The sequence below is a fragment of the Mustela erminea genome, chromosome 12, assembly GCF_009829155.1.
Source record: "Mustela erminea isolate mMusErm1 chromosome 12, mMusErm1.Pri, whole genome shotgun sequence".
NCBI lineage: Eukaryota > Metazoa > Chordata > Mammalia > Carnivora > Mustelidae > Mustela > Mustela erminea.
The window spans coordinates 36,313,451-36,338,045 of record NC_045625.1 but is presented as its reverse complement, the minus strand read 5'-3'; the positions used below and the strand labels follow the sequence as shown (position 1 = coordinate 36,338,045).

At 47.6% G+C, this 24,595-nt stretch overlaps 2 protein-coding genes across 7 annotated transcripts; both read right to left on the bottom strand.

Moving 5' to 3' along the window:
* Positions 1 to 554: 554 nt before the first annotated feature.
* Positions 555 to 15,560, bottom strand: VCP (valosin containing protein). 2 transcript variants are annotated; one of them, XM_032306297.1, is made up of 18 exons: positions 15,283 to 15,559; positions 12,406 to 12,478; positions 11,685 to 11,796; positions 11,307 to 11,479; positions 10,058 to 10,200; positions 9,309 to 9,439; positions 7,245 to 7,376; positions 6,345 to 6,447; positions 5,581 to 5,714; positions 5,368 to 5,503; positions 4,914 to 5,026; positions 4,355 to 4,519; positions 4,147 to 4,269; positions 3,698 to 3,910; positions 3,213 to 3,521; positions 2,781 to 2,936; positions 1,377 to 1,531; positions 555 to 1,222 (listed from the first exon to the last, which is right to left on the bottom strand). In XM_032306297.1, the coding sequence occupies exons 4-18, from the start codon at positions 11,471 to 11,473 to the stop codon at positions 1,117 to 1,119; spliced, it is 2,286 nt and encodes a 761-aa protein (XP_032162188.1). In that variant the 5' UTR covers positions 11,474 to 11,479; positions 11,685 to 11,796; positions 12,406 to 12,478; positions 15,283 to 15,559; the 3' UTR covers positions 555 to 1,116. The 2 variants fall into 2 exon arrangements, with proteins under 2 accessions (XP_032162188.1, XP_032162187.1); XM_032306296.1 differs by lacking the exon at positions 12,406 to 12,478 and having other exon boundaries at positions 15,283 to 15,560.
* Positions 15,451 to 23,368, bottom strand: FANCG (FA complementation group G). Of its 5 annotated transcripts, none has more exons than XM_032306299.1 (15): positions 22,653 to 23,368; positions 22,402 to 22,522; positions 22,113 to 22,203; positions 21,691 to 21,822; positions 21,257 to 21,459; positions 20,388 to 20,523; positions 20,089 to 20,219; positions 19,842 to 19,988; positions 19,571 to 19,722; positions 19,073 to 19,139; positions 18,524 to 18,813; positions 18,288 to 18,334; positions 17,905 to 18,060; positions 17,330 to 17,453; positions 15,451 to 17,188 (listed from the first exon to the last, which is right to left on the bottom strand). In XM_032306299.1, the coding sequence occupies exons 2-15, from the start codon at positions 22,495 to 22,497 to the stop codon at positions 17,080 to 17,082; spliced, it is 1,881 nt and encodes a 626-aa protein (XP_032162190.1). In that variant the 5' UTR covers positions 22,498 to 22,522; positions 22,653 to 23,368; the 3' UTR covers positions 15,451 to 17,079. The 5 variants fall into 5 exon arrangements, 4 of the variants coding, with proteins under 4 accessions (XP_032162190.1, XP_032162191.1, XP_032162189.1 ...); XM_032306300.1 differs by having other exon boundaries at positions 22,722 to 23,368; XM_032306298.1 differs by having other exon boundaries at positions 22,402 to 23,368.
* Positions 23,369 to 24,595: the final 1,227 nt, after the last annotated feature.

Sequence of the window (24,595 nt, the reverse complement as noted above, 5' to 3'; positions counted from 1 at the left end):
ATACCTGGACATGGACAAGACTATGCAAGCAATCATCTGAAAAGGGTGAGCAGAGGAGGATGTTAAGTTTAGGAAAAAAACACACCCAATACTAGAATTTTATATTAAGAAAAAAACCCCATTATTTTTTATAATACAAATTACATAAAGGTGGACATAACTAGTAATCCTCAACCAAAGCATCAATGTTTAGGACTTTCAGATGCATGTAAACAATATCCACCTCAGACAGAGATTCTCTTTCTGCAACCCTTAAGATTTTTGGAGGGCAGCCGAATTCAGTCGTTGGTCAGGAAAAAAAGAGAGCTCTGCAGGCTAAACCTTACCATCCACATGAAACACAACTGGAGCTCCATCAGGCAGGCTGCACCCCCTCCCCTGCAGTCCTACTCAGTGATGATACAGACATGGGGCAAGGTGGCAGTTCATACTACAGTAAATCAGAAGGGGAAAGAGGGTGCAATCTTTAATTTTTCACATTTGAAGAGGGCCTTGACAGTAAGGGATAGCCCAAGGCCCTTCCCAGGAAAAGAAGCAGGCACAGGGGCCAGGACTCAGGCTCCATTTTGACCCAACGTTTATTGTCCTTTTACAACATGTCATTTTTGGTTTAGAAACTGCTTGTGATTAGTTTTCCAACATTAACTCAAAAGCATGTAAAATAAAATCAACCTACTCTCTATATAAACACCCAGCAACTGTGGCCCTTCAACCTCCTGCCCAGGCTGGGTAGAAGGAAGGAGGGAGGGCTTGGGTAGCACTGAGTGAAGTGCAGACGCTTTACTGTGGGGAGTGGCAGTGGTGCCTTGGTTCACACCCACACAGGTCTCCTGCACTGCCCCAAACTACAACAGAAATGGCGTAGGCCCAAGGCCCAATTCCCTGTTGGTAATTCACTCTCTGCCTCCCAAATGAAAATCGCTTTTATTTTATCTCTTTTGTTTGTATTTTTTTGCAACAGAAACCCCCTGTCCAGAGTCTGACTGTAGCTGAACTGTTCAGACTGAGGAATGGAGCAGGCCATGGGCACACCCCTGGTCCCTCCTGGGCAAATGCCCCCACCCTCAGGGAACAAGGTCCAGCCAGGCCAGCTCGCTGCATGCTGGCCAGCACCACTTAGCCATACAGATCATCATCATTGTCTTCCGTGTACACACTGCCACCTGTGCCGCCTCCACTGCCCTGACTGGGGCCAGCTCCACCCTGGTTTCCTGAAGGGAATCTGTATGCACAAAAGCAGAGCCAAAAAAGAGAGTTAGGATAGGGCCTGTGTAGGATTTTCACAACTAACCCTCCAGCCTCCTTAGGATTTCCACAATCCTGGTTGTATAATTACCCAAAAACAATTTAAGAACTGCCCACTGTAATGAAATTACCTGAAGCTGCCAAAGCCCCGACTCTGCTGAAGGGTCTGAGCAAACATCTCATACTTCCGGATGTCATTATCACTGACAGAACGGCGGGCAAAGCGCATGGCTTCCTCAAAGTGATCTCGGCGGATCTCAGGCACTGGATCATCTTCTTCTACCTCCTATAAGGTTGGTAAACACAGACCACCAGGGCTAAAAGTCCAGCCCGAATTCCTTCCCTGGCCTTCCTGGACACTCCCCTCCCTTACTGTCTCCTCTAACCCAAACCGAGTAAGTTGAAAGGCCAATCTTCCTAAGAGTCAGTGCCCTGTTTAAAAACCTGTCAGTGCATTCTGGAAAAAGCCCAACTGTGGCAACAAAACTCACGTTAGTGGTTGCCAAGGTCTTAAGAGTAAAAGCTGTAGTACTGAAGTGGCATGAGGGAACTTTCTAGGGCAGAAATTTATCTAAACTGTGATAATAGTTATAGAACTTAAATACATTTGTCAAGATGCACAGAGACAGTATATATAAAAAGAATGACTTTCACTACATGTGAATCATATCTCAATAAAGCTAAATTTTAAAAATAAAGTTTCTAAAAAAAAAAAAAAACAAAAAACTGAAACCACCTAAATTTTAAAAAGATAAATGACTTTCAGCACTTACCACATCAGATGACACCTTACCTCATGGCCTCACTCCAGTAACATATGCCCTCTTAAATCTATCCAGGTTTCCCCCAATTCCTGCAATCCTATTTCTTGAGCCAGTTATTTGGGCTACTTATTTCCTTATTCCTTAGCCTTTACAGTCTCCTTTCATAACCCAGCTCAAACTCTAGCTCTTCCACTAAGAAGCCACTCCGACTGCTGTGACATAAGAGATTGCTCCAGAATTAAGTATATCAATAGTTTCTAAGCTTTTACGGGAAAGAAGGAGAATCTCAGAACTCCTACAAAAGGTAAAGTTTCTCATTCATTTATTTATTCATTTATGAAGTCTCTAACACGGTGCCAAAATACACTAGAAAACATACAAGATTATATAGATTCCCTATCTTTATGAAGCTTACATACACACCCCAAATTCTGCATTTAATTTCAGGAGGTCCATGGATCACCAAGGAACACAGGCCCATGGATCCCAGGTTCTAAACCCTGCTCTATTTGTTTATGTGCACAATCCTATTTTGATTTCCTTCACAGAGCCTACTTCAGGCTGAGCATACAGACTAGACAACGCATCTCTCCTCGGCTTTTACAATTCCAGACTGAGGAGATTAATACTCCATATTCTCTCTGACGTCCACCTAACAGGGCATTTATCAGGTATCTTTTCAAAACCTTACAACTCTTAACTCCAGAGCATGGCAGAGATTGCCCCTGACTCCCCACAACTGGCACATATGGCGAAAAGATGCATACTCACCATGGCAGATGGATTGGTCTGCCTCTCCCGTTCTCGCCTAATTTCACTCTCGATAGATTCACGGATGGCCAGCTTGCAAGCACGCTGGCAAATTTCTGTCAGGTCAGCTCCAGAGAAGCCATTAGTCATCTTAGCCAGGAACTCCAAGTCCACATCCTAAAAGAAGCAATAGAACCTTACCATTTAGCCTCTCCACCCCTGCAATACACTGATCTCTGAGCCACCCAAGCACTCCTAATACTAGTCCGTGCCATCTTCCGCCACTGTTTTACTCCTGATTACGAACTGTATTAATACCTTCAAATCTTCCATCTTCCCCTGACATCCCTAACCCCAATGGATTCCCCCCAATGGAATCTTTTCCAGGAACTGAACTCCATACTAGGCTGAGCACTCACAGAAATCCCTTATCACCAATGCCCTTGCACCTGCCTTGGCAACTGGAGACTTGCGCAGGTTGGCCTTGAGGATGGCAACACGGGACTTCTCATCAGGAAGAGGAATATAGATGAGCTGATCGAGGCGGCCAGGTCGCAGGATAGCAGGATCAATAATGTCAGGTCGATTGGTAGCGCCAATAATAAACACATTCTTTTTTGTAGACATGCCATCCATTTCTGTCAGGATCTGGTTGATGACTCGGTCTGCAGCCCCACCGCCATCTCCAATGTTGCCACCACGGGCCTTGGCAATTGAATCCAGCTCATCAAAGAACAGTACACAGGGGGCAGCTTGGCGGGCCTATGGGAGAGATACACGGACTCAAGCATTAACATAACTGGGTCTCTCAGACCTGAGAAGGAAAGGAAATTAAAGTGATCTTCACTGCTCCAGAACAAGGTATCTTCAATTCTCCCAAGAAAAAGCTACCTTGCTGCCAAACAAGCGAAAAGACAGCTCAACTGCTTGTAGCTCACCTTGTCAAAGATTTCCCTGACATTGGCTTCAGACTCCCCAAACCACATGGTGAGCAGCTCAGGACCCTTGATGGAGATGAAGTTGGCCTGGCACTCATTAGCAATGGCTTTGGCCAGCAAGGTTTTCCCACAGCCGGGAGGGCCATAGAAGAGTACTCCCTTGGAGGGTGTCATACCAAACTTGAGGAATTTGTCTGGATGCTCCACAGGATACTAGGAAGAAAAGGAAAGATGGTTTGGCATACCCCCATAGTCTGAAACAAACTTAACCGAAGAGCAGCATCCCTCCCATGGTGTAAAATCTGGTTCTCTAGGGGCACGGTCCTTGGTGCCTATAAATTGAGAATAACAGGTTCATGAATTATGCTCTCACAATTCTTGAACTACTAACACCCCAAGCCACCTACAATATATTGAAGCAATGACTCACTCTGGACGAGTTACCCTACCTGGACCAGCTCCTGAAGCTCACGTTTGACATCCTCCAGGCCCCCGATGTCCTCCCAGGTCACCTGTGGTACCTCCACCACAGTTTCCCTCAGTGCAGATGGATTGCTCTGGCTCAGGGCCCACTAAAAAGAAAAACTGGGGATGAGATTACCAATGGAAAGGTCAAAATGCATGTGTGTATATCTGAGATAAGGGAACAGTCCTTACCCGGAAGTCATCCATAGTAACTGCCAGAGAGTTCATGACTTCAGCATCGATAGTCTCATCCTCTAAGTCAATGAGGTCCATCTTCTTGCGGATAGCTTGAAGAGCAGCTTCCGAGCACAGGGCTGCTAAGTCAGCGCCCACATGCCCATGAGTCTCATTGGCAACCTGCAGAGAAAAGATCTACTTACTACTCTGTAAGACCTAGCTGCCTTAGGAGGCTCAGAGTATATATAAAATCCTGGCCCCTTCCCGATACGCCTATCTCTGGGTCCTCCCATTTCCCTGAACACATACTAGCAGTTCTTTCATGGCTGGGTTTTAAGTAGTCAAGCCTAGAGTTGGGGCCTGGAAATAAAGCTGACCTCAAAGTTTTGGTTTACTCTAATGTGGTGTCAACAGAGAAATATGCCAGCTCCAGTTTCCTGGATTCAATCTCAGATCAATTCCTTTCCCCTGTCCAAGAATCAAAATCAGTCTCTTTACATCTTAAGCTTATGTTCACTTTAACTGCCCGGGAACAGGTATCGTAACTCAGGGCCAGCCCTCTTCACCACTCCACCTGCTCCAGGTCCACATCGTCTGCCAGCTTCATGTTCTTGGTATGGATCTGAAGAATTTCCAAGCGTCCTGTAGCGTCAGGGATTCCAATATCTACCTCCCTGTCAAAGCGACCTGTGGGACAGTGTGTGAACACAGACAGGGCTCATTTCTGGTCCAGAGGGAAGAAGGGACAAGTCTCAGGTGACCAACCATCCCTGTCTGTCCAGGACTGTCCTGGAACTGATAGTTCCATGTCCTGGGAAACTCCTCAGTCTCAGGCAAACCACGATGGCTGGTCACCCTAGACAGGACACAGAATAAGGGAAAGGCCCCCAGGCCCTATCACTGCAAGGAGCTTCAAGAAATCCTCAGATTAAATGAAGGACAGGCATGGGATCAAAGAGATTCAGCTCAGTAAAGCTATAGTCTCCCTTTGAACAAGAGGAGGGTTGAAAGAAATCTGGGGTCCTTACCAAATCGCCGAAGGGCTGGGTCAATGCTATTGGGTCTGTTTGTTGCTGCCATTACAATCACATGTGCTCTCTGCTTTAGACCATCCATGAGGGTCAACAACTGTGATACAATACGCCGTTCCACCTCCCCGTGGGTCTGTCAGGACAGGATGTCTGGTCAGAAGTGAAGTGAGGACCTTTCAACCCCCACTATCCCCTCGGATAAGTTCCTACTTTCTCTCTTTTGGGAGCGATGGCATCTAGTTCATCAATGAAGATGATAGCAGGAGCATTCTTCTCAGCCTCCTCAAAGGCTTTACGAAGGTTGCTCTCAGACTCACCAGCCAACTTGCTCATGATCTCAGGACCTAAAAGGATACAGAATTCAAACAATGACAAAACTGTATCCTTCTTCAATCCTAAAAGAAATAATCTCTTATCTGCCCAGCCCAGAGACAGGCACTGTATGAAAATGTGGTAACCTCTGCCTACTTTCTCAGAGACTCTACCAGACACTATCCCAGGACAGCCACCAAACTAGGCTGAAGAAAAGCCAAGGAACTCACAACACCTATCTCACAGTCAAGCTCTAAATGTCAAGCACATGCTCTGGGACTTCTGGCCAGAGCAGGAGACGCAGCAAACCAGTTAGACCTCTATCATTCTCAAGGAGCCAGGTGATCTCAGCCAGTCTTCCCTCAAAATCTCTCAAATAAATTTGCAGACAAAATTTGAGTTCTCCTTCTATCTTGCTCCCTCTAAATGCCTTCAGCCTTTCCACAATCTTTCTCAAGGGGGATAAGTCGGGGGCACCAGAGTACAATACCTTCCCCTTTTTGCGTATCTGTCCATAATGTACGCTAGCAGAAGAAAGATGATGAAATATACATGAGGGCACGTGTGGAAATAAACGCCCGTGAGTTCTCCAGCTCATGAACCTGGATCATGCTCAGCTCAGAGTATGATCCAGCCAAACGAAGGTGAATCAAGTCTCCTACCATTGATCAAGAAGAAGAAGGCTCCAGTCTCATTTGCCACGGCTCGGGCAATTAGGGTCTTCCCAGTCCCAGGAGGTCCATACAGCAGGATTCCCCGAGGAGGCTGAAGAACAGTACAGAGGATATGTTTAGGTTCAGAGTCCTACCTTCTCCCATCGCCATCCACTCTAAAATGGTTTGACTGCGGCTCTATCTAGAGAGGGTGAGAATCAGAGCTTGACCCTGACACTAATAAAAATAAGCTCTCAGCATTAACTGCCAGGAAAACAGTTTACTTCAGATTATACTCACTCATTCCTCTTATTAGCAGAGAAAATACAGTCAGAAAACTGACGTTTATGACATTTATCACATACATTGCATACAAGACTCAGAGCACAGAAACCACCTAAGAAACTCTAATGTGGCTAAGTCTAAGATCCTACAAAATAGCAAGAGGCCACTAGGTCAAGGGCTTGACTTTGGACAGACAAGGGCCAGGACTAGCTTAGCCACCTAAGTGGCCTCATTCACAGGCTGCACATGGGAAATGCCCACGCAAAAGATAAAATTATTTGTATGGTACATACTAGATGGAGGAGTAATTTCATCTTCAGTGTGCCCCATGATATGCAAATGGTTAGAAAGTTACACTGTAGATCTGCAGTTCTCAAATGTTTTGGATTCAGGACCCTTCACACTGCAAATTTCCTGAAAGTTCTACTTCTGTTAGGTGATACTATTATAAACAAGCTAGCAAACCATGGTATTTGCTTTTATAGTCCATGAGATAACAATGGTTTTTTACATTTTTAAAGGACTGTTAAAAAAAAAAAATAGACATGTAACAAAGAATGGACCTACCTGATTCTATGTTAGTCACCAGCCGAGATTATGTCTCACGGGGCCCAGGATGCTTACCTTAACACCAATTGCCTTAAAGAGGGCAGGATGTCTGAGGGGTAGCTCTACCATCTCCTTTATCTGAGCCAGCTGTTTTCTGCAGCCACCAATGTCATCATAGCCTACTTCATTCAAGGATTCTTCCTCATCCTGGATAAAGAGACAAAGAAAAAAGAAGGCAGGATATTAGTAACAGCAAAAGTTGAGTTTCTCTAAACCCTTCTATAATCTAGAGAAATCTGTTCTAGGATTTCCTCTAAAGGGATCCTGACTCAAAGAACAACTCTAAAAATCCCAAAGCAAAGATTTCTAGCACAGCCTTTCCCTTTCACACTACTATCCTTGGTATTATTACTGGTAAGGGCTCCCCCACAGACCTAAAGCTGGAAACTCTGGGAAACAGGCAGAAGTCTGGATGCCATCATCAATATCACTTCTACAAAAATTATTCTAACCACTTAAGATCTTTCGGGTTTAATCTAGATTTTATTTTATTTTATTTTTTTAAAGATTTTATTCATTTATTTCACAGATAGAGATCACAAGTAGGCAGAAAAACAGGCAGAGAGGAGGAAGCAGGCTCCCTGCTGAGCAGAGAGCCGATGCGGGGCTTGATCCCAGGACCCTAGGATCATGACCTGAGCTAAAGGCAGAGGCTTTAACTCACTGAGCCACCCAGGCGCCCCGAGATTTTATTTTATTTTAAAGATTTTATTTATCAGGGGCGCCTGGGTGGCTCAGTGGGTTAAGCCGCTGCCTTCGGCTCAGGTCATGATCTCAGGGTCCTGCGATCGAGTCCCGCATCGGGCTCTCTGCTCAGCAGGGAGCCTGCTTCCCTCTCTCTCTCTCTGCCTGCCTCTCCATCTACTTGTGATTTCTCTCTGTCAAGTAAATAAATAAAATCTTAAAAAAAAAAAAAAAAGATTTTATTTATCAGAGAGAGCACACAAGCAGGGGGAGGGGCAGGCAGAGAAAGAAGCAGGCTCTCCACTGAGCAAGGAGCCCAATGTGAGACTTGATCCCTGCGATCATGACTTGAGCTGAAGGCAGACGCTTAACTGACTGAGCAACCCAGGCATCCCAAATAATCCAGATCTTAAAAAATCACCGGTATCAGGGTGCCTGGGTGGCTCGGTGGATTAAGCCTCTGCCTTCAGCTCAGGTCCTGGGATCAAGCCCCATGTTGGGCTCTCTGCTCTGTGGGGAGTGCCTGTTCCCCGCCCCACCGCCTTCTCTCTGCCTGCTTGTGGTCTCTGTCAAATAAATAAATAAAATCTTTAAAAAAAAAATCACTGGGGCGCCTGGGTGGCTCAGTGGTTAAGCCGCTGCCTTCGGCTCGGGTCGTGATCCCAGGGTCCTGGGATCGAGCCCCGCATCGGGCTCTCTGCTCAGCAGGGAGCCTGCTTCCTCCTCTCTCTCTCTGCCTGCCTCTCTGCCTACTTGCGATTTCTGTCTGTCAAATAAATAAATAAAATCTTAAAAAAAAAAAAAAAAAAATCACTGGTATCACATACTTCTAGGAAACACACAGGTCTGAAAATGAATAGTTGAGAAATTTTCCCACCTCTGGAAAGCAGCTTAGTTCCAAAGAGCAACCAGTTTAATTTTATTTTAATTTTTTTTTTGGTGGGGGGAGAAGGAAAGGGAAAGAGAGAAATCTTTTTTTTGTTGTTTTTAAAGATTTTATTTAATTATTTGACACAGAGAGAGACAGAGAGCAGGAACACAAGCAAGGGGAGTGGGAGAGGGAGAAGGTGAGCAGGGAGCCTGATGCGGGGCTTGATCTCAGGACTCTGGGATTGTGACCTGAGTGTAAGGTAGATGCTTAACCACCTGAGCCACCCAGGCACCCCAGGAAAGAGAAAATCTTAACCAGGCTCCATACCTAGCACATAGCCCAAAGCAGGGCTTAATCTCACAACCCTGAAATCATAACCTGACTTGAGATCAAGAGTCAGACGCTTAACAGACCAAGCCACCCAGGCGTCCCAAAGAGCACCCACCTGATTTCAGTAGTTATCACATGACTGCCCCACTTTTGTAATTATGAAACTGGGTACTGGAATGAAGGAGAGAACTCACCTCTCGTTTGATAGGCTCCCCTTCACAGTGAATCACTGTGTCTGGAGCAACAATGCAGTAAGGGCTGGGATCTGTCTCCACTACTTTGAACTCTACAGCACGCATTCCACCCCGGACAAGGAAAATGTCTCCTGTGAGAGCAATTAGCACAAGTGAAGTCAGAGAGGTCAAATACCAGAGCAAGTGAGAATTCCTCATCAGTACCTAGAGTCTAAAACGCCAAATTCGTGCTCGCTTCGGCAGCAAATATACTAAAACGCCAAATTCATTAGATATTGCTCTTTTCCCTTCCCACCTCCAAAAAGCTAAGCTGTGAAGTGTCCCACTGCCACTCATGGACGCTGAACAAAACCTTATGGGTTTTTGGGTACATCAGGTTTTAGCCTCTGGCCTAAAGTCCATAAGGTTTTTGATTTCTGGACTATAAGTAACCAAGCTTTCACAACCACCACCAATGGTCAGGATGTGCTAAATATTAAATACACTTTGGACTGGGACACCGTCACAAGTGCCCAAGTCCTCCTCCTGGGACAAAAGAAGATAGATTACTCTACTAAAACAGGGAGTGGAAGTAGGAAAATGGGGCAGGGGGAAGGGAGAAGGAGGGAAGGACAGCACACATAAGCATGGGTGCAGAATATATGCGTAAGCATATATATATGAGAATGAGATAAAGACAATCCAAGGTTTACTCCTAGGTAGCCCTACAACTAACCATCCTTAAACTCAGTCCCTAGATTGTCTCTCACCTTTCCGGATGGGTCGATAAGCTTCCAGGAAGTATGGCTTAAGGTATACCTCGAAGAGATTGCCAGTGATGCCTTCCACCGTGTCATCAATGGGTAGTACATGGATACGTTTGCCGTACTTCACATCAGGGCACGGCTGGATGCTGAGGATGACAAGCAGACTCCACATTACCAACCACACTGCAGCCCCAAGCACTGGGTGTCCAAAAGGGCCTGGCACAGAAAGCTGATGGCGAGCGAAAGAGAAAAGGCAGGGATGGATTTAGGTGAAGAGAGGCAGGACGGTAGTGTGAAAGTGAGGACAAAAGAGCAACCACGTAGAACTAAGACAAGTCATACTTGGTGGGGTAGTAGCAGGAGCCATTAGAAGAAGCTACTGGGGCTGCTCACTCCTCGTCAGCAAGCCAAAAGGAAGACCCACACATGTAAAGCCCCCAAAATAAAACAGGAGAAAGGGTCTTTAGTGAGAGATATCCAAAGATGACCCATTCTGTATCAGTAACCCAATATTACAAAGGGAGGCCTCAGGCAAGTGTCAGGATCAAAGAAATAGAACTGAAAAAAATCATCTCAGCCAAGTGATCAGAGCATCTTGACAAAGTGACTAAGCACCTCTAGGAAAAAGGCTACATGAAACCTAGAATCCATGAAAAATAAGTCTGAGATGTTCCTGGCCAGATGACAGGTGGTTGAAGAGCAGTGGCTAATGAGGACTCCAAAATGGGGAAGCCTCTTGCCTAAAGTTAAGGCCAAAATCACTCCAAATGAAGCTATGTAGGGATCTAACTCAAACCATGTCTCCCTGCTATATTAACTTGGATCCTTAAAAAAATTTACTCGGGAGTCCACCCTCTGTGCCCACACTTCCACCTCATTCTGGCCCCAACACAAGCCATTATTTCAACGTAACAGTGAGACCATTTTATAGACACACACCCTCAAATGGCATCCTAAACCAGTGTCTAGCATGTGATAAATTATACCTCTGGCAAAGAAAGAAGGAAAGAAGGAAGGAAGACAGGCATCATGAAAGTCATAGAAATCCAATTTGTCCCAAGGATCAGCAGAAGTAAATTCTGAAGTCCCAGGGAGGAAGAAACAAAACCTAGACAGTCTCGCTATAATAAGCCTTCCCATGGCTAGGAGGCTTCTGCTTTGTGTAGCTGCCAAGGACTTCGCTGGGGTCCTGTCTATAATTCAGGCTGTCTCTGGCCTCCCATCCCTGAGGGTACAAGAACCCCACACACACCTGATGACATCTCCTAGGTGTACACGAAGGTTGTTCCGAACAACTCTATTCATTCGAATCTTCTCATCGGAACATGTGTCATCAGAAAGCACAATGCACACAGCTTCCCTCCTCTTCTTTCCTTTCAGCAACACCGTGTCACCTCGGAACAATTGTAGCTCATCCATCTTGGGCTGAGAAAAGAAGGTTAAGGGCTTTGGGTCACTGGGCCAGGGGTTAAGCAGCAGCCCTGGAAGCCAGAATACCCAGTAAACCCTGCTCTATCTGTGGTCACTGCAAAAAACAAACAAACGAACAAAAAAACCCAAGGAAAGAAACCCGGGAAAAGCCCTCAGGTTAAGTGCAATGAGGAAAGATTAGACCCTGGACCCAACTTACCTGGGACAAAGACACCACACTGTTGTCCTCATTGATGGCTTCATCAACAATTAACCGATTGGGACGGTTCTTCTGTTTAAGAATGGCTGTTGATAAGTCATCACCTTTTGAACTAGAAAGAAAATGAAGTTAGTCCCAATACATACTCTAGTCCCAAGGGCCCCACCAGTCATTAAAACTCACACTTAGGAAAGAAATAGTGGATAAATGAAGCTGTCCCTAAACCAGTGATGTGAGATAAAAGATATTCAGCCAAGGTCATATAGAGTAACATTTAGCACATACAGTTCCCATTCCAGCAGTTCTTGGTATTCTGAGCACTGGTAAACTAGCTGTAAAGGCCCCAAGTGATCCTGCCCCAGAGTCAGAAAACTATGGCCTGAGAAGACTAAACAGATGTAAAGGCTGGATAACAATTAGAGAAATGACAACAGTCTTAATATGAGACAGCGATTAGGAGAAGGGGCTCGCAGTAAAACCTGCTAGGTCTGAATCCCAACCCTGCCACTGCTTGATTGTGATCTTGGGCAAGTCATTTAACCTCTCTGGAAGTTGATGTCCTCATCTGTAGAGAGGTGAATACAGTAGTACCTATCTTACAGGATTATTGTCTTACGTGAGATAATGAATGCAAAATGTTCAACACAATGCCTGGCACATGGTATTAATGGTCACAATGATTAGCACTGCAGAACAAAGCATAAGCTCGCTCTTTGCTAACCTTCTTGGAGAATGAAGTGAGCAAGACAACTTCCTGTAGGGCTCAGCGAAGCCCCAAGTCCCACCAAGCAAGCCTGGGGACAATGAAGCAAAATCATTAGCACTACTATCCTTACTGGCTAAACCAGCTGAATGCCAGCGCATTCGATATACCACAGAAATGCCAAGCATAAAGACCAAGATATTTGGGGAAAACAAAACAACTCAACTAACAGATATGAAACCTTAAAAAAGACAGCTTCACAAATCACTGCAAAGACATACAATTCCACAATGTTGGCTCAAAAAGTCAAAACCAAGAAATGCTGAGACATGGAGCAAATCCAAATCCCTCACCCAAATCAAGGCTGCCTGAGTCTAAGCTCGGTTTAAGCCCTCTAAATAGTTTCAATCATTTCCTTGAAGATTATTCACTTTATACCAACTTTTTACCTACCTCTTCTTCAATCTTCAGTAACTAGACTCAGTGGGCTTTCCCTTTGAAAAGTTATCCTCTTTTACTAAGGCTCAGGAAAACCTGAACATTAACCAAAACAGGAAGACCAGAAAACGGAGAAAATGAAGAAATAAAGAGGAATCTTTCCCATTAATTATTCCTTCAGTTAAAAAATTAGCAAGTATACATTACAGGCCAGCCACCCTCCTATGTTGGATGTATATTCAAAACTTGCAAGAAAAAAAAGATGCCCATATTCCAGAATACCAGCGAAGGCATTGTGGGGTTTCTCCATCTTTTGGTCCTGATATACCCAACAGAAATACAAATCCCGTTCATCTAGCAAATCTGCTGATCCTCTCACATAGGCTGCGTCTTTAATCATCATCTTAAAACTGATTTCTAAGGGCGCCTGGGTGGCTCAGTGGGTTAAGCCGCTGCCTTCGGCTCAGGTCATGATCTCAGGGTCCTGGGATCGAGTCCCGCATCGGGCTCTCTGCTCAGCGGGGAGCCTGCTTCCTCCTCTCTCTCTCTGCCTACTTGTGATCTCTCTCTCTGTCGAATGAATAAATAAAATCTTTAAAAAAAAAAAAAAACAAAACAAAAACTGATTTCTAAGAGTAGAGTTTCCTCAGCTTAAACTTGCCTCCTCAACCTAAAAATGTAGCACTCTGGGCACAATGCTGGATAGCAGGCAGACTCTTCCAGTGCTTATCAACACGCTGGAGAACAAGTATGGTCAATATGGCAGCTGAAGGCAATTCCATCCCATCAACTCTCCCTCTCTCCCACACATCAAAATACCTTCCAAAGACTGCCCACTTTCCTGTTTAATCTATGGTACTGGGGCTAGAGAAAAATAAAATGCCAGATGCCTCTAGTCATCACAGTTTATATTTTAACCCCAAAGCTGCATTCTAGGAAAACTTACCTGCCTACCATTCCTGACCCTGGCAATGGAGATGAGCAGTATGTCCTTCTCTTAAGGTAAAGACCTTTACTTCCCTATCTATCTACTAAGATCAAAGGAAGTAACCTCTAAAAGAGAGCTTCAGCCTGATCGTGGGCCAACAGCAGTCCTGGAGGCTCTTTGGGGACATCCCCCATTGTCTTCTGCATGAGTCAGGCCCTTTCCAGAACTCCAATGGGCCACAGGGGACTTGGAGGGAATTCAGGTAAGAGTCATCAAGATGACCTAGAGGTTAGAAACCATCTATGATGCCAGGTTCCGAGAATTTTGAATTCTTATTTTTAGTCTTGAAAATAAATGATTGACTAAATTACCTAAGAGAGTAAGTATTAATAAGTAATGGTCCTTTAAAAGACACCCAAGTAATACTTCATCTCGGTTTAGAGACCAAAAAAAGAAACACACCTCAAAAAACTTAATTCTCTTCAAGTCAGGAAAGTGATTTGCATAAGAGTTTCCACAGGATGGCTTTTTTTTTTCCTTTTTCAGTATCTAAAGCTCTTGATTCTAAATATAATGGGCAGAGGGGTTGAGGTGGTCATCTCTTATCTGATGCTTTCCTGAGGAACTGACGACCCAAGATTTCTCAACACAGCGGTTTGGAAAAAGGAGCGTGTGTGTTCAAAGAGTTAGGGCAACTCTAACCTTCTCATCACAGAGGCTGATATCGAGGAAGGCCCGCAAATTACCATCTGAGATTCGAACTTTAGCAAACGCCCAAAACAGTAGAGAAAAGTTCCTACTTCCCACCCCACTTCCTAACATTAAGGAAAACTGACTAAAGCTTTATCATGTGAACAACCAACATAAACTACGAAGGCCAGAAACCTAGGGCCCGCCCTCTCCCTAACAGCCCCTCACTACTCAGGTCGTGAGGATGTCAACCAAGGGACAGGCCGAGCCAGCTCCGAAATAGCCGTCGTGAGCTTCCCTGAGCTCGCCGAGTCTTCCCCGTTCTCCGCTCCGGCCTCCGCCTGTCTCGCAGCTACTACGGCCTTCACGTGGCCCAAAGTCCACGCCCACCGGGCCCAGTTAGGGCGTCAGGCCCACGGGGCCTGCTCCCTCCGGGGACCAAAGGCCTTCCGCGGATAGTAGACCTGATCGCAGGTGGGCGCCCTAAGGCCCTGGGGCTCCGCGCCGGCCATGTGGACTAGAGACTTCACAAGAACGGGACAGTGGTTCCCAGGGAGCCAATCAGGCCGGCCGGGCCTGCATGACACAGCACGATCTGGCCCAGGCCCCGACCCAGGCCCAACGCAAGCCCGGCCTAGGGGACGCGCGGCTGCGCAGCCAGGCCCAGACCCGACCGCGGCCCCTCATCGCCCCCCTTCTTCTGCTTTCCCTGTCTCCCTCCTTCCCTGCCTCCACCTCTTAGACGCGCCCACTGCCAGGCCCCGCCGGGCCTACCCAGCTCGCCGAGTCCCCAGGTGCGCGCACCCGCAGCGGGCGGGCGGGCGCGCGCACACACTCACTCAGCTCCAGAGGCCATGGCGCGCGCCTCTCCCGGCCGGCGGCTGTGGCGGCCCGCGGGTAACGGCTACGAGGGGTGGCAGGCGACCGACTGGGCCGGGGCTCGGCTGTCCCGGGCAGGGGGCGAGCTGCGGCGACAAACCCGCAGGCGGCCTCCTTCTCGTTTCCTCCTAGCGGCACCGAGGCGGTGGGCGGGCGGTATACACTGGCTCCTGATCCGGGAGGGGGCAGCGGCAGCAACGACTCAAACGACGGCTGCAGACGCTGCGCTGAGACTGAACCCAGAAGAGCCGAATCATCGGAAGGAGAGGTGCTCTCACCTCAGCCAATCAGCGCCTGGCCTGGGGACTCCCTCCCGCCTCTCTGCGCCTCTCCCCAGCAACCCGCCGACCAGAGCCAATCAGGAAATTCGCTTGTGGCCTGGCTCCCGCCTCAGGGATGCAACACGCCTAGTAACGCCACGTCAATTGGCCGCAGCGCTACGCTTCCTCGACGGATTGGAATTTACGACCAATCAACAAAAAGGATGGGGCCAGATCGACGGGCGAAAAAAAGAGCCTTTAATCCCTGGGAGGCGGACTCTCCCACTTGGCTCCAGTTCATTGGTTCCTGATCTTACCCTGCTGAAGAACCTGGCACAATGGATTGAACCCTTGTATTAGTCTAGTCCTGTTGCAGTGATAACCTACACACCATTTTCTTCCCAAACCTAAGGATCCACCCTAAACCTTCTCCTGGCTTCTTCAAAACGCTGGCTGGAGCCATGCCTACTCTGAACCCTTTGACTAGCACCCCACCTTTTAATCCACTCCACCCTATTCTTGTGGCACCCTCTGGTAACCCTAATCCCATAAGCTTTACAGTTCCTCAGAGCTTGGAGGTACATGCTTCCTCTTACCACTGGGTATTTATATTAATGGCTAGAGGAGGGAGGGCACTCAAGTCCAAAAAGGAGTCTAAAGGGAACCACAGAACCCAGTAGATTCAATAGAACCCAAAGCAGCAAGAAAGCTGCATGCTGAGACTTGAAGTCCTTGGGCCCCAAATGCCAGCTAGCCCTGACTAAATTCAAAAAACAGATTTGGTATCATGCTGATTATATTAATTCACCCTTCACCTCCTATCCACACAGACAGGATTGACTGAGACTGTCAAATCCCAAATTTCTAGAATTTGGGATAGGGGTAGGGAGTCACTTAGAGACTCAGAGGTCTGCTTGTCCCTCCCCTCTAAGAACCAAATTTTTGCCCTTGTCCTGAGAGGTCTGCCCAGACCACCTTCCAGACCCAGCTCCACTCATTCTGTGACCTTGCACAGGATCCTGGGCTTTGAGACTCTGGCTTTTAGGCAACAGAAAGAACCAAAGCCATTGCAAGGATTCCTGTGGCCCTTTCCCTTTCTTCTACCCAGAACTCAATCTCATAAGGTAGATGATGTTGGGAGAGGGCATCTTGGAGAACCAGCACTCAACTGAATCAGACAGCTGTGAGCCATCCCACTCAGGCAAACAAGTAGTAGGCAAACAAGAGATAAATATGCATTTTACTCAACACAATTAACAGGAATACAGGAAAAAAGGTGTCAGTCATAGCAAAGTTAATGCCTTTTTGGTGGCAAAGGAACCAGAATGGCAGTAACTAGGCCAAATTTTGCAGGACTCCTACCAACTTCACCAATACCAGACTTATACAGGAATGATCCATTTCACCCACACTCCTCAAGAATGGTAAAGCAGAAAGCCGTCCCCACGGAGAAATGGGCCACTGGAGCCCCAGCTCAGGCTCTTTAAAATGTGGCAGCTACAGTTCATGAGGCTCCGGCAGAGATGTCTGAAACTCCTCAAGAAGGGTTTCACGGTCAGGGGAATGAATCCAGTCCAGATAGGTTTCTAAGTACAGGGGGAGAGACCTGGAGAGCAAAAAGAGTCATGTTTGAGGGTGAAAGATAGGCAGCCACTCCATCCCTTTCATTCATTACCACCCCCAACAGACTCAAGGACTCCAAGAAGCCAACTGCCCTCAGCCCCAACCCCGCAGGCCTCAGCCTCACCATGCAGCATTCTCCTGTGGCAACTCTGTTTGGGCCTTTAGCCTCCACCAGAGAGCAGTGGCCTCATGCCTCCGATCCATCCTCCTCAGAGTCTGAAGCAGGTGAAAGGAAGCATCTTGATTACCTGTAGCCCCACCCCAAAGTAGAAAGGCTTAGAACCTGACACAGCCTTAAGCATTTTATAAAAGGAGAAACTGAGGCTTAGAGCAGGAAAGTATCTTTTCTACAGTCACACATGGAACCAGGAGGTTCCATTCCCAACCATTCCTACTCCAGGGTACTGCCCGCCCAAGAAAAAGGGCTCAGCTGACTCTGCTTCTCCCCAGCAAACTCTGAGCATAGTTGTGGTCTTTGTGTCTGAGGACACTGGAAAGACTGAGGAACTCCAGAGAGCCCTCACACACACTTGCAAATGTCTTCAAGCCTGGGTATATCCCTAGGTATATATGGTACAACCTCATTCATCCCCTTCTACCTGGGAACATCACTCTTCCACTGATCCCCAAGTACCTCCCGGATGGTCCTCTCTGTCCTTGTACATCTGGACATAGCTGATATCATGCAAATATACATACCTGGGCACATTTGCACACTGAGAAGGAAGTCCTGGAGGGCTTTCGTATCTTGGTCAATGGCCACCCACTGAAGTCCACGACTAATCAGGGCAGCTGCCCGAAGCTGTTGTAGTGCCACATCCGATATACACCCCTTCTCACGATTGGAAGCAGGCCCTGGGGACCACCCCGAAGTCAAAAAAGTGTGTCCCTGCTACACAGGCACCTGTGTACTGTAGTACTACAGAATCCCAAGTACTCCTCCTTCTCTTCTTATGTCTGGAGTACCCCCCCCCCGAACCTTTTTTTAAAGTCTCCTGGTAGGCTAGGATACAAGGAAAGGCAACACATTCACCACCCCTCCCCTTCCAGGAGGGAAGAGGAAAATTGAGAGTCTAGATCACCTTGTTCTTCATCCTTAGGTGTGGTCCGGAAAAGCAGCTCAAGGCACCTGAAGTGGAACACAAAATAGGGGTGAGGAAGAGTCAACCTCAGAAACTCTAGGGTGAAAAAAAAAAAGAAAAGAAAGAAAGAAAGAAACTCTAGGGTAACTCGGTAAGAATGGAGCTTACTCAGGTCCCAATCAGCAAATTATCCCTCCACACTTCCCCTAGGATTCTGGTTGGCTTCCTGAGCTCACCGGCTAAATTCACTAATTGCCTCTTTTGGGGCCCCCAGCTGCACCCAGGCTTGACCCTGAAGCAGGTAGGTTGCAGAGACCCAGGATGGGCAGTGTGGTGACTCTTTGGTTCCTTTTCTGGCATCTTCCCTCAGCTGGGGCATCTTGGGAAGCAGAGATGATGTGCGGCTGAGTAGCTCCTCACATACAGTCAAGGCATCCTGGGCTCGGCCAGCCTGGATCAGTGCTGCAGCTGCCTCTAAGAACACCTCAGGCATACAAGGCCCTGGAGGGGAAGGCGGGGGAAAGAACTGGGGTGGGAAGAGGACACAGTGTCTTAAAGAGACATTAGTCACCTCACCATCCCCAACCTCTTCACCAGGCTCTGGTACCACAGAGACCACCCATTGCTTGCTACCCCGGACCTTTTGCTCGAGAACCTTTGTGGTCTGGCCTTCCAGCTTGGACAGACAGAATAGCAGAAGAAAGAGAAAACAACAGTCCTGTTCTAATCCAGAGGAGACTCCAACCCTCTCACTCCATTACAGAGAATCTTGAAGACATACCCACCTTTGATTCTGAGCCATCCAGCACCAGAGCCAGTAGGTCCAAGTAATGCTCTGCAGCATCCTCTGCCCTGAGAAGTCATAGCCTATGAGCTTCATCTTAGGCCCTTAGCAGGGTCCGCCAAGGGCTCTAAACTAACAAAAGGATGCTCAAGGTCCCTGGGGAGTAGGGAGAGTGGGAGCTTGGGGCTCCAATCCAAGCTTGGGGCTACCCTCCTTACAGAATGGATTTGGGAGATTTCAGGGTTTTACACTTGATCTTAGCCAAAAGGCCAAGAAGCGATTGTTTTCAGAATTTTAAAGGTACAAGAGCTTAGTGTCTGGGTGAAGAATCTTAAGTTCAGGTCCAGCAATAAGGCAGAAGGTCGAGGAGTGGAAACCTATGTCCTACCACTGACTCGTCCACACAGCTGACGTGCAAGAACAGAAGCAGAATCACACCCCAAGGAAGGCATCAGAAATGGGAAAAGGAGCTCAGATGAGCAAGGCAGTGGAACCTCACCTTCCCACCTGTAAACATCGGCTTGCTAGCAAGTACTTGGCCTGGCTCTGTGTGCCACAATGAAGGGGTGAGGCTGGGTGAGGTCTGGGGAGTAGTAACTCTACTTCAATGAGAAGCTGAGGGGCTTCAAAACTGTGAGTGACATTCAAGGCCTAAAAGGGACAAAAAGAAAAAAGTATATCTTTAATCTTTGGAAGTCCTATTTCCTTCTATTTACAATTTGATTAGTCTCCCTAACACTTCAGCAATCCCTGTATCTTCAGTCCCTTACCTCAACCAACAGCTCCAGACTCTCCAGCTCTGCTGCTGTGTTCCCCAGTTGCCGATACAGCCTAGAGGCCTCCAGAAGTGGGGGACCACATGTTGATCCCCCTTTCAGGGCTGCAGCCAAGTACAGCAGAGCTCTTTGTGGATTTCCCTAGAAGGTTGAGAGGACACAAGCCTCAGCTACCCTCATGACGCAGAAAGGTGTCTAAAACACCCATAATTTCCCCGACCCCCACTAGGACTGTCTTTACCATTTTACGGAGACAGGTCCCCAGAGCCGTGTACACCTGGACCAACACAGGCCGTGAGCATAGACCTGAGGCTGCTTCTTGTAGGCTGCTCAGTGCCCTGGGCAGGCTTCCTGTGATCAGCTCCTGGAGGCCTAAGGTCAGTTCAGGGTTTAAACTTAAGGAAGCAGGGGGATGATAGGTAACAAGAAGTACAGAGAAGCTCCACTGAGCTGAATGGAACATGACAGGGAAGGTTTGAGCCAAAGGACCCCTTAAGACAGGGAGCGGGGAGGAAGGGATGAGTAGGACTGCTAGCTGACCTTGGCGATAGGCAGAAGCTGTAAGAAGGATATCCCTTAAGCCCCGGGCATCCTGCAGGGCCAGTGGAGCATCTGACTCCTCAGCTGGAGGGCTCCAAGTTTTCAGAAGCAGCAGCAGATTCTCAGAGGCCTCACTCTGAGGAAAGAAGGGTGATCAGAGGCTCTAAGCCTATAAACCACCTCTCCTCTCCTATCTCAGTCTATCCTGACTGGACCTTGAAATCAAGGGTCCTCCTGATTCCTGTTCCCTCAGTTTTAAGACATAGATAGCTATGGGGTGAGGATAAAGGGAGGAAGAAAACCTTGGGGGCACTGATGATCTGTTTTAGTGAGCCTCCTCATTCAGTATGAGCCCAGAGGACTCAGGGCAAGAACTATGTGTGGGTTATTGATGAGAAGACTGAGCTGGGAGATGACTTCAGCAAGGTCAATAAAAGCCCTACCCCTATCCAAGATCATTAAGCAATTTGAAAAAACACTCAAGAGGCACCTGGGTGGCTGGGTTGGTTAAGTGTCAGATTCTTGATTTTGGCTCAGATTATGATCTCAGGGTCATAAGGTCAAGCCCCACATCCGGCTCTATGCTTGAGTCTGTTTGAGATTCTCTCCTCTCCCTATGCCCTGCCCGTGCATATGATCCCTCTCTCTTTCTCTCAAAACAAATAAATAAATATTAAAAACCTACCACCACTCAAGAGAATCCCCCCAGTGAAAGACCAACCAGAGCAATGTCACCAAGAGTCCCAGAGAGAATCCAGGTCTTCTAACCACCAACCCAGCAGCCTTTCCAGCACAAAATGATGCTACTGCCACTGAGACAGGTGAGAAACAGGAAGAGACCCTTAGATCCAAGTTACTTCCCACATTACCTGGTTGCCATTCAAGGTCTGCAGCAAGAAGGTCAAGTCCCCCAAACAGTCAGTGCTTAGCCAGACGGCAGCCTGCAGGCCAGCCAGGTGGTGAAGGGCAGGGAGCACCTCCAGGAGAAGGGTGGAATAATGGAGAACGGAGTCCCACAGCCCCCTGAGCCCACATTCCAGTCTGGGCCCCAACTTCTTCTGGGTCTCCAGCACTGTAGAGGACAAACATACAGCTGAGGTTGGGACCTCATCTCTGCTTTTCTCTTTCTGCAGGAGCCCAAAGGTCACAAAAAGTGCTCCTGGTCTGAGGAACACCTGGAGGATAAGAGAATTGCAACTCTCTCCATGGAGGTGACAAATTTTATTGCTCCTGATATCCCCTTTGCAAGTACTTAAACCCAGACAATCTGGCAGGGAAATGGAAAGCAATCTCTGGCCCTCACCTCTCTCCAGGCCCTGTTGGATATCCTGTGCCTGGTCCTCAGTGAAACCCTGGGCCAGGCTCGCCCTCAGGGTAATGAAATTGCAGGTAACAGTCAATTCCAAGGGGAGAACAGGAACAGATGCAGGGAGCCCTGGAGGAACACAAGTTGATCTCACAGACCACTCCCTGCAGAAAGATTCCCCAAATAAGATCCAAACCCAAAGATCACCTCACCCCAACCAAAATGGCCATTTGCAGAGTTTGGAAAGGGCGAGTGATGGGGCAAAGAGATTCACCTGCACCAAAGTGAATTCCACTCCAGTCCTGTCTGTGACTTAAATAGGATCCCCTCTCCCCTGAGGAATTTTCTCAGTTCCAGAAATGCAGAACAGGAACTGGTCTCTAGCTGTGGGGGACCAACCTGAGGAGTATCCTACTTACCCCGCAGACTATGGAGGAGTCCCCTGAACCCTTCCAGTGAATCTTGAGCCAACTGCTGTCGCCTCAGAGACAGACCCGAGTCCTGAGCCACCTAACAGATGTGGGATGAGGTATCATTGAGGATCAATCCTTATTTCTCCCCTTGCAACAGTGGCAAGGGATGACGTTCTCCAGTCATTTCTGGCTCCTGACGGGGGAAGCCAAACTCAATCCCTCCCTCCCCATCAGTTGCGGTAAATCCACCGGAAACCCCCTTTCTGGTAAGCGAGGGTCCCAGCAACCGTGTTACCTTGGCCTGTCGAACTAGCTGGTCATTCTTTTCCCTCCACAGGTCTAGGCAGCTGGTGTGTGGCACTGAGGTGCCCAGAGGGGTCTGGTGCGACATGGTGGTCGAGGCTGGGGTTGGACACCTGGAGGGGAACCCTGAAAGGTAAGCCCGGCCCCGCCGCGGTCCCAACCGGAGCGGGGAGGGGTCCTTCCGCTTCCGAAACCCCCCGCAGCTCCTTTGCTCCCCTCCGGGCCCCAGCAGGAGCGACTCGCCCTTTACAGGAGAAATGGACTATCTCCTGGACACTGTGGCGGCTCCCACCCCCGCCTCTTCCATCTCGCCTATGGTTGGCCCGGCCGGCAAAACTCTCGGCTGCGGTTGGTCCTCTTCAAGGGTTAGTGCCCGCGGGAAACTCGAGGAAGAAACGAGTCGGGTAGCGATGCGTGAGAGAGGCTACGGCGGACCAGAGGGCGGAAGTGGTACTTCTCAGGGTTCGGCTTGCTAGTCCTTCGCGCAGGCCAAAACCCTGAGAAATCGATCTCGGTACTAGAAACCGTGTCCCATCCCTTCCCTCGCAGCCACACTTCCAGGTCTGTCTAGCTTTGCCCCCGCAGAGGGCAGGCCCGCGCAGTGCATGCTGGGAATCGTAGTACCGCCCGGAGTCGCCACAAAATACCCAGCCGAGGCACAAAGTATCTCCAAAAACGAACTGAGGCCAGACCAGGGCCCTTGGTAATCCGCCCATCCTTTCTTTGCTCACCATGGAGCACCAGCACGCTACCGCATTCTGCTCAACCCTATGCAGGCCGACTGCTGGCAGAACGGCCCTGGGCTTGAACAACCCGCTCTGCTCAAAGGTACCTGCCCCTTTCAACAAATGGGACCCAAGAGAACTGGCTATCAGTACGCAAAAACAAAGCAAAACTGTGACCTTACCACAGATAAAACCAACTCAATATGGGTAAGCTGAACTTCATTAAGAACTTTTGCTACAAAGGCAAGATCAAGAAAATTAGGGGTGCCTGGGTGGCTCAGTGGGTTAAAGTCTCTGCCTTCAGCTCAGGTCATGATCCCAGTGTCCTGGGATCCAGCCTTGCATCAGGCTCTTCAGCAGGGCACCTGCTTCCCTTCCTCTCTCTCTGCCTTCCTCTCTGCCTACTTGTGATCTATGTCTGTCAAGTAAATAAAATCTTAAAAAAAGAAAGAAAATGCAAAGTCAAAAATGGAGAAATTATTTTCCGATTATTACCTACCTTATAATCTTATAACCGACCAGTATCCACAATATGTAACTCTCAAAGCTCAATAATGAAAAGAATCTAAACCATTTTAAGATGAACAGAAAAACATGAATAGGAATTTTATGGGGAAAAAAGGTACATGAATGGCTAAGCACCATATTAAAAAATGATTAGCCATCAGGGAAATGCAAATTAAAACCACAAGATAACCTGGCTGGCTCAGTATGTCTCTTGATCTTGGAGTTGCAAGTTCAAGCCCCATGTTGGGTGTAGAAATTACTTAAAAGAATAAAATCTTTTAAAAAAATCTTTAAAAAATAATAAAACCATAAAATACCATGACACATGTGGTTACAATTCTTAAAATGCAGATAATGCCAGGGGTACCTGGCTGGCTCAGTCCGTAGGGTGTGTGACTCTTGATCTCACAGTTTAGAGTTCTAGCTCCACATTAAGTGTGCAGCCTACTTTAAATAAATAAACAAACAAACAAATAAAAACACAGGTGATACCAAATGTTAGTGAGGATGTGGAAGAACTAGAACTCTTACACATAGTGGGAATATAAAATGTTATAGTTACCTTGGAAAATAGTCTGGCAGTTTCTTAAAAATTAAATCATAAGCTTATCATAGGACCCAAAAATTCTACTCTAGGGAAACCTCTCAAGAAAAATAAAAACACATCTACACCAAGAATGGTATGCAAATGCTCACAGCAGCTCCAAAAATATTCATAATAGCTAAAAAACAAAAAACCCTAAAAACAATCCAAATGTCCATTAGCAGATCATAGCCATACAATGGACTATGACTCAGCAATAAAGAGGCAAAAACTGATACATGCTTCAACATGGATGAACCTTAAAAAATTCTAAGTCATTGGGGTGCCTGGGTGGCTCAGTGGGTTAAGCCTCTGCCTTTGGCTCAGGTCATGATCCCAGGGTCCAAGGATTAAGCCCCACATTGGGCTCT

Bases quoted from the DNA above. Each gene is read 5' to 3' on its own strand.
- VCP (XM_032306296.1), bottom strand. The intron at 9,440-10,057 runs GTGAGAGACAAT...TTGCTCTCACAG, and splicing joins TTATCGACCCATCCGGAAAG to GAGACATTTTCCTTGTCCGG. The intron at 1,223-1,376 runs GTAATTTCATTA...TTGTGCATACAG, and splicing joins CGGGGCTTTGGCAGCTTCAG to ATTCCCTTCAGGAAACCAGG.
- FANCG (XM_032306298.1), bottom strand. From the start codon at position 22,497: ATGTCGCACCAGACCCCTCTGGGCACCTCAGTGCCACACACCAGCTGC. The intron at 20,524-21,256 runs GTAATGTGGGAA...TTCTTTCCTCAG, and splicing joins AGACCTTGAATGGCAACCAG to AGTGAGGCCTCTGAGAATCT. The intron at 19,723-19,841 runs GTAAGGGACTGA...TGTCCCTTTTAG, and splicing joins GTCTGGAGCTGTTGGTTGAG to GCCTTGAATGTCACTCACAG.